Below are 13,425 nucleotides of genomic sequence, written 5' to 3' on the forward strand. Positions count from 1 at the left end.
CCCCCTCCCCGTCAGCGGCCCGTTACTGCTCCCCTGGCGGCCGTTGGCCCGTGTAGGGCAGCGACCTGGCCCGTCTCTGTGGGAACGGGGGCTGCTGCTGAGTTATGGGCCCGGACTCCCGGACCTGGCCGGGTCCAGCCGTCTGCTGGCTCTCTGCTCCCGTCTGCAGCTCTGCAGCAGCCCGGTCCGTGTCGGTCGGCCCGGTTCAGTCGGTCCGTGCGCGGCTGCGTCCGGGGCAAACCCTCTCTCTCGGCGCCGTAATGGGAGGCATGAACTCTCGCTCTAAACCCATTTCCAGCCCATCTGAAATACGGCAGCAAATTACCTCCAGCGGCGCCCTGCACACCAGCCCCAATCCGCCCCAAATAGAAGTGACAGGACAGCGCAATTTATCGCCATAACCCCTGCCCCCCCCCCTCCCACACACACACACACACACACACACACACACACACACACACACACACACACACACACACACACACACACACAGCAGCGTGTGCACAGACCTGGAATTGTTTGTAATGTACATACTGTAGCAGGAGTGTGTTGTAGCTGTGTGTGTGTGTGTGTGTGTGTGTGTGTGTGTGTGTGTGTGTGTGTGTGTGTGTGTGTGTGTGTGTGTGTGTGTGTGTGTGTGTGTGTGTGTGTGTGTGTGTGTGTGTGTGGGCTCCACACCACCAGCGTAGGGGCCAACCTTGCTGCTCTGGCCCCCTGCCCTGCCTATTATCTCATTGATTTCCTCCTCTCCTCTTTTCAATTCTCTCCATTTCCACACGGCCGTCCTTTCCATTAGAGGAGCAATTTAACAGAGTGCTGTGACATAGAAGGAAGAGAGAGAGGAGGAGGAGGGGGGGGCGAGGGAGGTTGGGGGGGCACGGGATGAGAAACATAAAGTGAAGTGAGGAGATGTAGTGAGGGAGCTGCAGAGAAGAAAGAGGGGTGGAATTTAAAGGAGGGATGAGCTGATAACATCCAGCTGAATATTTCACACCGTTTACAAACTGAACCGAACCAAACCTGTGACCACGCCCCCCCCCGATCCCTCATGCATGTTTCTGTTTCCATCCCTCGTTCTCCCAGGAGCTTCCTGCAGAGCCGCCTGCGAGCGCCCCACGAGAGACACCCCCCGCCCTCGTCCCGGCGCTGGACGGGGAGCAGCATGACCTGGATCGGCGGGTCCCTGTACCGGGTTTCTGCCAATAAGCTGTCCCGCACCGCCACAGCCAGCATGTCCATCAACCGGACAGGTACAAGGTCCAGATTCAGAGTTGATCTGCTTCCTGGGAATATTGAAACTTTCTCCTTCCAGCCAGAAACTAACGGATGTGACTGATATTGTCTGATATTAAAATAGAGAAGTTGCAGCTTGAACAGTCTGAGCCTGTTCGCCCGTTGGTCGGATGAAGAAACGTTCACACTAGTGTTGTTTCTGTCAGTCTGTTTCAATTCTAGTTTTAGTCTAGTCTTCGGATCAAGCTATCGTTTTAGTTTTTATTAGTCTTTTTTATTATTATTATTATTATTATAACCTTTATTTAACCAGGAAAACAAGTCTCGTTGAGATTAAAAATCTCTTTTACAAGACAGTCCTGGCCAAGACAGGCGGCGGGACAAATACAAAGTTGCACAAACAAACAATAACAAAACAGTTAAAAACAAATCAGAAATACAGATCACAAACAAAATCAGCAGTCAAAGCATCTACAGCCAGTTGTACTTGCTTCCAAGTCTTTGAGAAGAACCTTAAACGCATCAAGTGACACCAGATTATTCAATTTTAAGATTTTCTGCAACTCATTCCAAGCAGACGGGGCAGCAGAGCTGAAAGTGCGGACCCTTGGTACAGTCAATAAAAATAAATCCTGCGACGAAATGTCTTAGTAACGTTAATAATGATAATAAATAACTTTATTTATCCGTTAGGAACTTCATTTGTGTAAAAGCATCAGCATCAGTGCGTGTACAGATAACATATGCAACAGGACAATACATAAACAAACCAAACACTCAATATAAAGCAACATCCACGTTCATTCTCCTTTTAATCTTGTCAAGTTTCAGTCGACTAAAAGTCTGAGCATTTTAGTCTTACTTTAGTCAGAATTGTCCAGGACCATTTTTAATTATCGTTATCATCACATGACCAGCATTTTCGTTGCGTCTCGTTTTCCTCAGGTGATAAAGGTTCGTTTACGACGATATTTAGTCATGAAGCAACTTTAGTTCACCCCAGACTTCCACCCGTTAACTTAGTGCAGGTTCGGGGCCGTCGGCCTGACCTGGTTCTTCAGCTCTGGAGGGGGGCAAGGCTCTCCTGGTCTGGCCAGGAGACGTCACCTCTCCGGCCCCCCCAGGGATGTGCAGGGCTCTGCTCACGGTTCCCTCCTAAAGGAGGGTGTCACAGAACAACATGTAAACATCCAGATGACAACACTCATGTGGGTTATTAGTGAGAAGGTGCGGCTGCTCAGCTCGTGGTCGGGTACCAGTAAAGTTGCTTTCGTCAACAAAAATTATGACTGAATATCATTGTCAACGACGTTTTTCACCTGAGGAAAACGAGACAAGACATAAATGCTGGTCATGTGACGATAACGATAATTAAATATATAATGCAATATCGTACAGGAATAAAAACGAGACTAAAATGTGTCTTCATTTTCGTTGACCAAAACGAGACGAAATGTTCTACCAAAGATCCTTAATCTCCATGTTTTCAGTAGTTTCTCTGGTTTAATGTCCATGTTTTCAGTAGTTTCTCTGGTTTAATGTCCATGTTTTCAGTAGTTTCCTCTGGTTTAATGTCCATGTTTTCAGTAGTTTCTCTGGTTTAATGTCCATGTTTTCAGTAGTTTCTCTGGTTTAATGTCCATGTTTTCAGTAGTTTCTCTGGTTTAATGTCCATGTTTTCAGTAGTTTCTCTGGTTTAATGTCCATGTTTTCAGTAGTTTCTCTGGTTTAATGTCCATGTTTTCAGTAGTTTCTCTGGTTTAATGTCCATGTTTTCAGTAGTTTCTCTGGTTTAATGTCCATGTTTTCAGTAGTTTCTCTGGTTTAATGTCCATGTTTTCAGTAGTTTCTCTGGTTTAGTTCTGCTGGGTGACGTTAGTCCTCAATCCCAGTCGCTGCAGCGGGGAATCAGATCCAGAAGCTGCAGAGTTAGAGGCTGATGCCGTTAACGCAGAGCTCTAGTTCACGTTTATTAAAAACAAAGTTCCATAGAGAAACGCAGGGATCTTCTCTGGGGCTGGAGAAGAAGAAGAACCATCTTTGGATCCACTTTCCTACATAGACGTGGAAAAGAAAACCCAATGTGTCGTTGAAAAAGAAAAAGATGGGGAGAAAAGCGGAAAAATAAACTCAAATTAGAGTCTTCTGTATCTGGGATGAATGTATTCTTGAGTCTATAAGGTAACAATAATATAACAATAAGATAACCTCGTTTGAATTGTAAAATGGATTTGGCTAAATACAATCTTTGACTAAAACTAGACTAAAATGGTCCTGGACAATTCTGACTAAAATAAGACTAAAATGCTCAGACTTTTAGTCGACTGAAACTTGAGATGACTAAAAGGAAAATGAACTAAAACTAGTAAAAATTAAAATGATAGCTTGACCCAAAGACTAGACTAAAACTAAAACTGAACCAGGCTGACAGAAACAACTCTAGGTACCAGAAAGTTTCCTTCATTTTTTTCTTGAACACCACAAACCTGCTGCCAGCTGAAGCTTTGGACACGTTTCAGTTGGCATTTAACTCAGTCTCAGGTCCGTGGTGTCCGGTACCGGTTCAGGCCTGATGCTGGGGGGGGTTTACTCACGCCGGGGGGGCGGAGCTCCATCCACAGGCTCCTCCAGCTCACTGGAGCTGCTGGAGCTGCTATCTGAAATAATAAAGCTGTCATCTGTCAGAGCAGCGAGGGGGAGGGCCGAGAGGTGGACGAGGTGCAGATTAAAGCCCCTGATCTGCCCCCCCAACCCCCAACCCCCAACCCCCCCTCACACGTCCCGGCGCTACAAACGCTGCAGGTTGAATTGGAAAGCTGCTTTCTGCTCGTGACCGGCATCCCAACGGGGGACCTGCAGCAGGTGTCTGTCCAGCGTGGCCCGGGGAGCGGGCACCGTCCTCCGGCGGGCACGGCCGGTATTTCTGAGGTCACGTTTGTCTCTGGCACCGGCGGTTACAGTATAAATAACACAGATCAGGCTCCGGTTTCACCCGTCTGCCTGAACACGCGCTCAGACAGCCGCAGACGGGCCTGGGGGGAATAGTTGGACCGGTATTTTTATAAATGATTATCTGTGGAGAAGCTCATGGAGGGGGCGGGGGGGGTTGCATCACGGACCTGCTGGATGCTGAGAACGTAGTAAAACATCACAACTGTTGGTTTCTCTCTCTCTCTCCCTTCAGGAAGATACTCCAGCGGTCACGTGACCCCGCCCTCGGCCCGGCCCTCCAACACCCGCCACCTGGCCAGGTAACGCCCGCAGCAGCCAGACACACCAGGACCAGCAGACCACTTATAACCGGGTCTCCCGCTGGTCTTCACACCTCCATGAAACCAAATCCCGCCAAGACATTTGCATTTGAATCCCCTCCCTCCCCCAGGGATGGGAATTGAAAAGATTTTTCCAATTCCGATTCCATTTTCGATTCTGTTTAACGATTTAATTCTTTATCGATTCTTATTTGGAAAAAAAGGAGAACAAACAGGTCGATTAGCATCAACTTTGTTTTATATCGTTGAACAAAAAAATACAAGTGAGGTCAACAGTGAGGTCTTAAGACGCCCCCGGCCTTGTTCTCTATAGATATATAAAATAATCATGATGATGATGATGATGATGATGATGATAATAATAAAATAAATATTCTTCTGTAGAAATTAACTAAATACAATAAATTATTCTGTGGCAATTACACAAGAATGTCCAGTAATATATTCAACATTTTTCTAATAGAAATGAAATGGCGCTAACATGATAGGCAGTGTTATGGCCCTTTTCCAATAGTACCTACTCTGCGCGCTTCTACCCGCCACGCCCCCGTGTTGTGCTTTTCCACTACGGGCCGAGACGGGTGGAGCCATGTCAAGCAGATACTTTTTCTGTACCGAGGCTGCCGAGGTTTTAACCGGCTGAGTCGGCCCTGGATCTGACGTCATCACACTACAGGCCACCGAATTGGTTGGGGAAGGAAGCGGGAATCAGCGCGAAAGCGACTCATGACTTGCAGCAATTTTATTATACAGCTCAAACGTCTGTTTGGTGATCCAACTCTGAGGTGCAGATGTTCATAAACCTGGTGGCTGAGGAGAGAATTAAAAAGGGATCTAGACGGGCGATAAGGAACGATCAGATCCACCAGGAGCTCTGTTTTCTTCTCAGCCGCTCGCGGCTCCAGCTGATTTCTGATCAGCGCCGACACGAACAAAGAGGTTGCGCAATCGAGTACGTCACAGCAGCTTCACCCCAACCTGCCCACTTCTCACCTGGCTGTGGAAAAACAAACGAGACGAGTCGTACCGAGGCGAGTCGGGCTGAGTAGGTACTAGTGGAAAAGCGCCATTAGTTTGTTAGTTACCTGCAGTATTAACAGCCAGGGACTGGCTAACGTTGCTGCTGCAGGTTGACAAGATTCTCTCCGGACTCGGAACAGATCAAACACGCAACATTCATTATAAGTAATTACATGCTGTGTATGCAAATGCTTTTGCATGTTGCTAGTGTTTCCTCCCTTTGTTGAAATGTCCACATTGCAAGTATTGCAAGACGCCCTGTTGTCTTTTTTTTTGGAAAAATGTAACCAAACTTCTGAGCGTTCTAAGCCGCTTTGTCCCCATGTTTTCCTGCTGGGCGTTAATGTGTGGTGACGTAATTCGCGCCCACTGGAATCGATAAGGGAATCGTTTGCAAAAAAGGGAAATTATATCAAGGAATTGAAACACTGGGAACCGGTTCTCAACAAGAACCGGTTCTCGATTCCCATCCCTCCCCCAGGCGTTTGCTTCCCTCCATCACGTCACCTAAGTACTGTTAATCCCACAGTAATTTCATAAAATACATAAATGCTGAACACGTTTACCCAGAAACACACGGGTGGGAGCTGAATGTGGACCGGTCCATGTGAAGGTTGTTGCTGTGGATCTGGTGTTTATTGTTTGTGTGGTTTGTCTCTGTCTCCCCGGGGCAGCCGGGCCGTCCAGCGCAGCATCGCCATCATGAGACTGGCCCGCCAGAAGAAGCCGCAGAAGCAGTACTGCATGTACTACAACCGCTTCGGCCGCTGCAACCGAGGAACGAGCTGCCCCTTCATCCACGACCCGGACAAGGTGGCCGTCTGCACCAGGTCAGCGCTCCAGAACCGCCCGAGGGTTCGGCCTCGTTCCCCCCGAGGGCTCGGCCTCGTTCCCCCCGCACCAGCAGCTCCACATAAACCGGGGGCCGTCACCTCCCTCTCATCTGAACTCCACGTTGTTCAGTCAGGGATGATCCGATCCTATAACGAATAATCCTATATCAAAATCAGACGTTGCATCCCGATCAGTAATAAAATATTTTATTCTCTTTATTTTGATCAGCATCAAACAGATGATGGAAAAAATGTTAAACTGGTGTATCAACAAGAAAACAGGTCCATGTAATTTTTCGTGACAACACTGCTAATATGAAGAAAGCGGGGGGGTGGGCTGTGTGACGAAGAGTTCAATAAAGTTGTTTGTTTGTGGCGATCTGTTCACAGCAGCGTTACAGCAAAGGCAAATAAAAAAAAAGTTACGTTTCAGCTGTAATGGAAAACCGAACGAAAGAAGATTCTAGGTCCTTCAAATACAAACATTTTGTTCTTTAAGCCAGAAAAGACAGTAAGAAGTAAGAGTCTAAAAAGCATATTACTGAGTTTACTTTATGACACTGTTGCTCTTTTATTTGCTTATTTGTTCACATGCCTGCTGGGTATTTTAAGTTGAGCAGCTGTTTTTATTTACTTCAAATTTATGTTTAAATTTGCACTATTTTTACTACTTAATAGTTGCACTATTATTACTTGATTGATCAAGCTACCTTAAAGAGAAGTGCTCTGTTTAAGGGCTAAATGATAAAATAAGGTTAATAAAATAAAAATAGGGGGCAACCTGGATCTGTTTATTTTGCATTTGTTCATTTTCTTTTTAATGTGTTATGAAAGTATCAGATCTGGAGAAAGGAGGAAAACTGCTAATCTGGTACCAGTCGGGTCCTTTGTGCCTTCTGGGTCCAGATTTCCACCAAAGCACTTAGATGGAGGCAAAAGGACCATGAACGGAGGAGAAGACGAGGAGAATGGTGTCTGAAAACAAAGGCTAAATATAAAAAGGAAACTCCCGCACACCTTCTTCTCACCGTACTCGTGTTTATTGGCCCAATAAACACGAGTACGGTGAGAAGAAGGTGTGCGGGAGTTTTCTTTTTATATTTGGCTGCAGCTTTCCTCCTCCGACGCACCTTTCCGCAAATCCTGTGTGCTAAAAGTTTTCTACTTCAGAAAAACAACGGCTACAATCTGGAGTCAGCTTTAGCCAGAATCATCATTTTAAAAACCTTTGGTGACGTTTTCACTGATATTAGTGCAGGTTTCTTTTCCATCGCTGCCGTTTCAGGGTTCAGCTACTTAGAATAAATGCTGATATTTTGGCTTTAAACTGTCCTGTTAGGGTTCCGGCAGGTTTTAGGTCACAGGTCCGCTGGTCCGGTTCTCATCTCCTCACTTCCTGTCTCAGATCCGTCTCCGTCTTCTCACCTGCAGGTTTCTGAGAGGAACGTGTAAGCAGGCGGAAGGCGTTTGCCCGTTCTCCCATAAAGTTGCCAAAGAAAAGGTAACGCACCCTCACGGACACTCACGCAGGGCTTTACGGTTGCCGTGGCGACAGCCAGGCTTGGGTACGCCAAACGGCTGCGGTGCACGGGGGTCGTATCAGGGGTCTTGGATCGGTCCCCGGGTCTAGGGACATGAGACGGGCGAACCGTCACCTCAGGGTCAGCTGATTACCCTGAACACTAACGCTGCGGATATTCGTGTTATTATTTATTTAATGTGCTTCAACATAAACTAACGGTGAGGCGGGGGGGGGCAGGTTCAACCCGAACTCATGGAAACTCACAAAGCCGGGTCACTTAGTCCTGAGAAAGGGGGGGGTCAGTTGAACCCGTTTCAGAATCTGAGGAAACTGTTACCGCGGTAACGGCCTCTGAGGTGTAAACCCGGTCCAGAGCAGGTTTACTCCAACAAACCCAGTTACTCTCTGACCCCCCACCTTGACGAAACTGAAACCGGTTCAATTTAACAGGTAATCGATTTCAGAGACGTGTTGGAAAAGTCCAGGAAGGATCCAAGCAGATCAGACTGGTGACCTGACACTAGTGTTGTTTCTGTCAGCTTTTTTCAATTTTAGTTTTAGTCTAGTCTTTGGGTCCAGCTATCATTTTAGTTTTTATTAGTTTTAGTCACGTTCATTCTCCTTTTAGTCGTGTCAAGTCGACTAAAAGTCTGTTATTCAGAATTGTCCAGGACCATTTTACTCTAGTTTTAGATAACCTGGTTTGAATTTTACAATTCAAACCAGGTTATCTTATTATTATATTATTGTTACCTTATAGACTCAACAATACATTCATTCCAGATACAGAAGACTCTAATTTGAGTTTACAACATATTTATTTTTCTGCATTTCTCCCCATCTTTTTCTTTTCCGACGACACATTGGGTTTTCTTTTCCACGTCTATGTAGGAAAGTGTATCCAAAGATGGATCTTCTTCTTCTTCTCCAGCCCCAGAGCAGATCCCCTTGTTTCTCTATGTAACTTTGTTTTTAATGTACGTGAACCTAGAGCTCTGCGTTAACGGCATCAGCCTCTAACTCTGCAGCTGCATCTTCTGGATCTGATTCCTGCTGCAGCGACTGGGATTGAGGACTAACGTCACCCAGCAGAACTAAACCAGAGAAACTACTGAAAACATGGACATTAAACCAGAGAAACTACTGAAAACATGGACATTAAACCAGAGGAAACTACTGAAAACATGGACATTAAACCAGAGAAACTACTGAAAACATGGACATTAAACCAGAGAAACTACTGAAAACATGGACATTAAGGATCTTTGGTAGAACATTTAATCTCGTTTTGGTCAACGAAAATGAAGACACATTTTTATTTTGTAATCTACATTTTAGTCCGGTTTTTATTCCTCTACAATATTACATTTTATATTTAATTATCGTTATCGTCATGACCAGCATTTTCGTTGCGTCTCATCTGGTTTTCCTCAGATGATAAAGGTTCGTTAACGACGATATTTAATCATAATTTTCATCGACAAAAGCAACTTCACCCGACACCCTGATGGTTTTGTCTCCATGTGTTTTTTATTTGAGACGAGTAACTGTACGGCAGGTGTGCCACCGCCTCACCCTGCACACACGTGTTGGTTGTCGCTGTGCTGCCAAGATCCCAGCTGTCTGTTTGTAATGACACCTCTCCTACACCCCCCCATCACCCCCCCATCCCCCCCAGACCTCCACATCTCTGGCTCCGCCCCCTGTGGGATTCACTCTTCCGCCTGCTGATGGGGGGGTCATGTCTCCAGCAGCCCTCCGAACTTGATCCTTGCAGTAGTGTGGACCCCCCCCCCCCACCGGTCCACTACCCCATAGTAACCAGATATCTGCAGGCCACCCCCCCTCCCTTGGCAGCGCTGCAGCCCGGCCCGGTCTGCTCCCAGCCAGAACACATAAACACATCATGGGAGCTGGACAGGCCGCAGGCTGGATAAATATTTCTGTAGCAGTTAATTAAGCAGAACAGATCTCATCTCAACGAGGCGGAGCCCCCCCCCCCCCCGGGTTCACCCCCCACCTCTCTCCACTCAACTCCCAGAGGTATATTTAGATATTTAGAGCGGCCTCCTCCAGGCCCAACCCCTGCAGGCACCGCCGGGCCCGCTGCTGCTGTCAGCTGCAATTAAGGTGCTGGAGCTGCTCGGGATGACGGATCCAGCTCTGAGAACCAGAACCACGTGTGTTTACACCGACGGTTCCTGGTCCAAATCCCAGCAGTGGATTTATTTATTTATTTATTATGGATCCCCATTAGTCCTCACTGCAGTGAAGACTATTCTTCCTGGAGTCCAACATTGCACACATAAAACAATAAAATACAATCCTTACAATTAAAACTTAAAGGGGACCTATTATGAAAAACAGGTTTTTTCTTGCTTTAACATATATACAGTGGTCTCCCCTCAGCATGCCAACTCAGAGAAGGAGGAAAGAAACCAAATTCTGCAGTGTCTGTACAGCCGCCCGGATGAGCCATCCAGTGTGATGTGGATCTACGAGCCAATAAGATTCTGCTCCCGTCGTTATGTAACGACGGGAGCGATGCGTGAAACTAGGCCTGTGTTGAAAAAATCGATTTTCCGATTCTAAATTGATTCTCATATTCATTCCTAAAAATCGATTCTTATGTCTAAAGATCGATTTTTTTTTTTTTCTTTCATAATTTTCGCCAGGTGAACTTTAATCCCAGTAGTCGGACACACAGTTTGTCATGACACTTCTGAAAAATGCCAGGTGCTTCATGGCAATATGTGTGCGTGGTGACAGAATAAATTAGATAAGCTAAAATGATTTGTTTACTGCATGAACTGTTGCAATTTCTTTCTTTTTTGCACTTTAAGTGGATATTGAAAGGCCTGTTTGAGTTATTTATTTCTTAGTTATTTCACAATAATTATTGTGAAATTATTATTTCACTAGTTATTTTACAGTCATATAATTCAGGCAACAGCTCAAAAAACATTTTAAATAAAACTAAGCCAAATCAATATCGAATCGAATCATGATAATCGATTCTGAATATTAAGAATCGGAATCGAATCGATTCTTGATATTTGAATCGATACCCAGCCCTACGTGAAACCACACCCACAACTAACTCCGCCGGCCGGAGCTTCTGCCATTTTTTCGTAGCGGTGTATCGCGTCATTCAGGCAGCCAATCAGCACAGTTCCTCATTATCATAGCCCCGCCCACTCAGAATCCTGCATAGATAATGAGGTTAGAGAATGGGAAGATAAAGACATGGCTTAGAGGCTGAATTTCTAATTTATTTCGCAAAAACAATCAAAAGCTTGTTTTTAAGACATTCAAGGCCTGTTTAAAATAGGTATTAGATGTCATAATAGGTCCCCTTTAACTAAACCTAAACAAAAATGATCTGAGACATAATGGAATTCAACCCTTAAATTCTGGCTGGGTATTGCTTTTCTTAAATGTTAAATGTGGTGGAAGCTTATTCCAATATGTTCCTGCTCTACACATCGTAGACTCTTTAGTGCGTTGGTTCTTGGTAGAGGAAGAGGAAAGTGAACACCAGAAGCAGATCTGGTTGCAGAGCCATGTTGAGTATTGATGGGTTTTAGATGTGATGACAAATTGATAGGTTTACCAATATTCCAGATGTTGAAACTAAATTTTACCAGGCTAAACACCAGACTTTGGTCAACTTTTATCCAGGACAATGTGGCATGAATCCACTCAACACAGAACAGAGCGAGGGGCCGCCCTGTTCTGTTTGTCTAAATCTTGCCTTGTAGCACTGGACCGTATTGTTTGGCTTTAATCAAGACTGGATAGAACTAAAGATTGTAATGCCAATTTTACTGCTGAGGCAGTCACAGTTGAGCTCCTCTTCTAATCATTGAAATATTACGACTCATTTTAGATACAATTTTATTGATATGTGAAGACCAGGAAAGGGTTTCATCAAGTGTTTCATCAATGATCACAGTAGTGGTGAACCTGAACCGCTCACTGGAGTGGCTGTGTGGTCCTGTGATGGACCGGTCCGGGTTCACCCCTGCAGTCTCCCCTGAAGAATCCAGCAGATAGAGATGATGCATGTTATTAACCATTAATATATTTGCAGACAAGGCAAGTTTATTTGTATAGCACAATTCAACACAAGGTAATTTAAAGTACTTTACATCAACATTTAAAGCGACAAGACACAATTAAACAGTAAATCAATAAAATCAATTAAAATGACAAGAAAAGAGGTAAAATAATAAAAAGCACAAGTTGTTAAAAAGTACAGTACAGCAGGTACATCTCATTCTTACAATGGCAAGAATTACGTTTCTATACGGTCAAAACGTACAAAGACCGGGTCAAATACAGTATTACAAAAGTAATCCAACAATTCGTACGGTGAATTAAACCAATTTGACAATTTTATGCCACAATGCCTGTTTCCAGGTCTTATTTCACACAACTGACGAGAATTACGTTTCCAAACACATCAAGGAGAAAAAAAAAAAAAAGGTTAATAAATGTGTTGCCATCTGGAGAGGAGGAAAGTTCTCAGCCTGCGATCTCTGTCGTCTGTCTTAATTCAGACTTCTCAGTATAAACAATCAGTGAAAAGTTTGTACCTGTAAACTCTGAATCTGAAGCTGCATCGTGTTGGTTCTGGTTCTGATGGGTCGGGTTTCTCTCTGGTCTGCAGATGCCGGTCTGTTCCTACTTCCTGAAGGGAATCTGCAACAACAGCGACTGTCCCTACAGTCACGTCTACGTGTCCCGCAAAGCCGAAGTGTGTGAGGACTTTGTGAGGGGCTACTGTCCGGAGGGGGAGAAGGTGAGGAGATGAAGGGGGGGTCTCTACATACCTGTCAAGTTTGGGATTTAAAAATACTGGTTGGACTGTCCCACCAGCCCAACCGAGGTCCAGTATCTTACATTTTAAGACAGATTTACGAGAAATTTAAAATAACTACCTGTCAACGACTTATAAACTACAATTATGAGCTGAGAACCTGATAGTTCTAACTTTGTTGACACTGAAATACTGTGGACATTCCTGTGTATGTAATTACTATAATAGAAATGAAAACACAAAAAGGAATTAAAGGACATTTATTTATTTTAAATATTTTCAGTTTATACACACATTGGCCCGGTTTCCCAGATCAGTTAAGTAGTTCTTAACAGTTAAGTAGTTCTTTCACAGGCTCCTTAAGATGGTTTGAAAGAAGTCTTTCGCTGTTAAGAACTACTTAACTGATCTGGGAAACCAGGCCATGATTGTCTTCAACTGAAACATTTACATTTTCTTTTTATTTGTCATTTTCACTCATGTGGCTCTCTGGCGCGGCCCTGGTGGCGCTGATGGACATTGTTCCTTCCCCCGTGAGAGACACTAAAATCGCAGTTACAAATTGTTCAGAAAGCGTAACTGTTCCCCATCCTGCTCCTCATTAGGAAAGTAGATTTGGTTTCCATTTTTAGATATACGATTTACACAAAGTCTTTGCTTTTTTGGCAAAAATGTCGCCACTAACCTCGCGAGAACTGCCACCCAGGCTACAGCAGGGGGCAG

At 44.8% G+C, this 13,425-nt stretch overlaps 1 protein-coding gene across 1 annotated transcript in view; it reads left to right on the plus strand.

The window, feature by feature from the left end:
* zc3h3 (zinc finger CCCH-type containing 3) overlaps positions 1–13,425 on the plus strand; it is a 265,192-nt gene that overhangs the window by 235,940 nt on the left and 15,827 nt on the right. The window contains exons 6-10 of the mRNA XM_061738861.1: positions 1,084–1,250; positions 4,418–4,484; positions 6,200–6,355; positions 7,790–7,859; positions 12,553–12,684. Of these exons, the coding sequence (XP_061594845.1) occupies positions 1,084–1,250; positions 4,418–4,484; positions 6,200–6,355; positions 7,790–7,859; positions 12,553–12,684 (592 nt within the window). The remainder of the gene's footprint in view (positions 1–1,083; positions 1,251–4,417; positions 4,485–6,199; positions 6,356–7,789; positions 7,860–12,552; positions 12,685–13,425) is intronic.

The sequence above is a fragment of the Cololabis saira genome, chromosome 13 (genome assembly GCF_033807715.1).
Source record: "Cololabis saira isolate AMF1-May2022 chromosome 13, fColSai1.1, whole genome shotgun sequence".
In the NCBI taxonomy this organism is placed as follows: domain Eukaryota; kingdom Metazoa; phylum Chordata; class Actinopteri; order Beloniformes; family Belonidae; genus Cololabis; species Cololabis saira.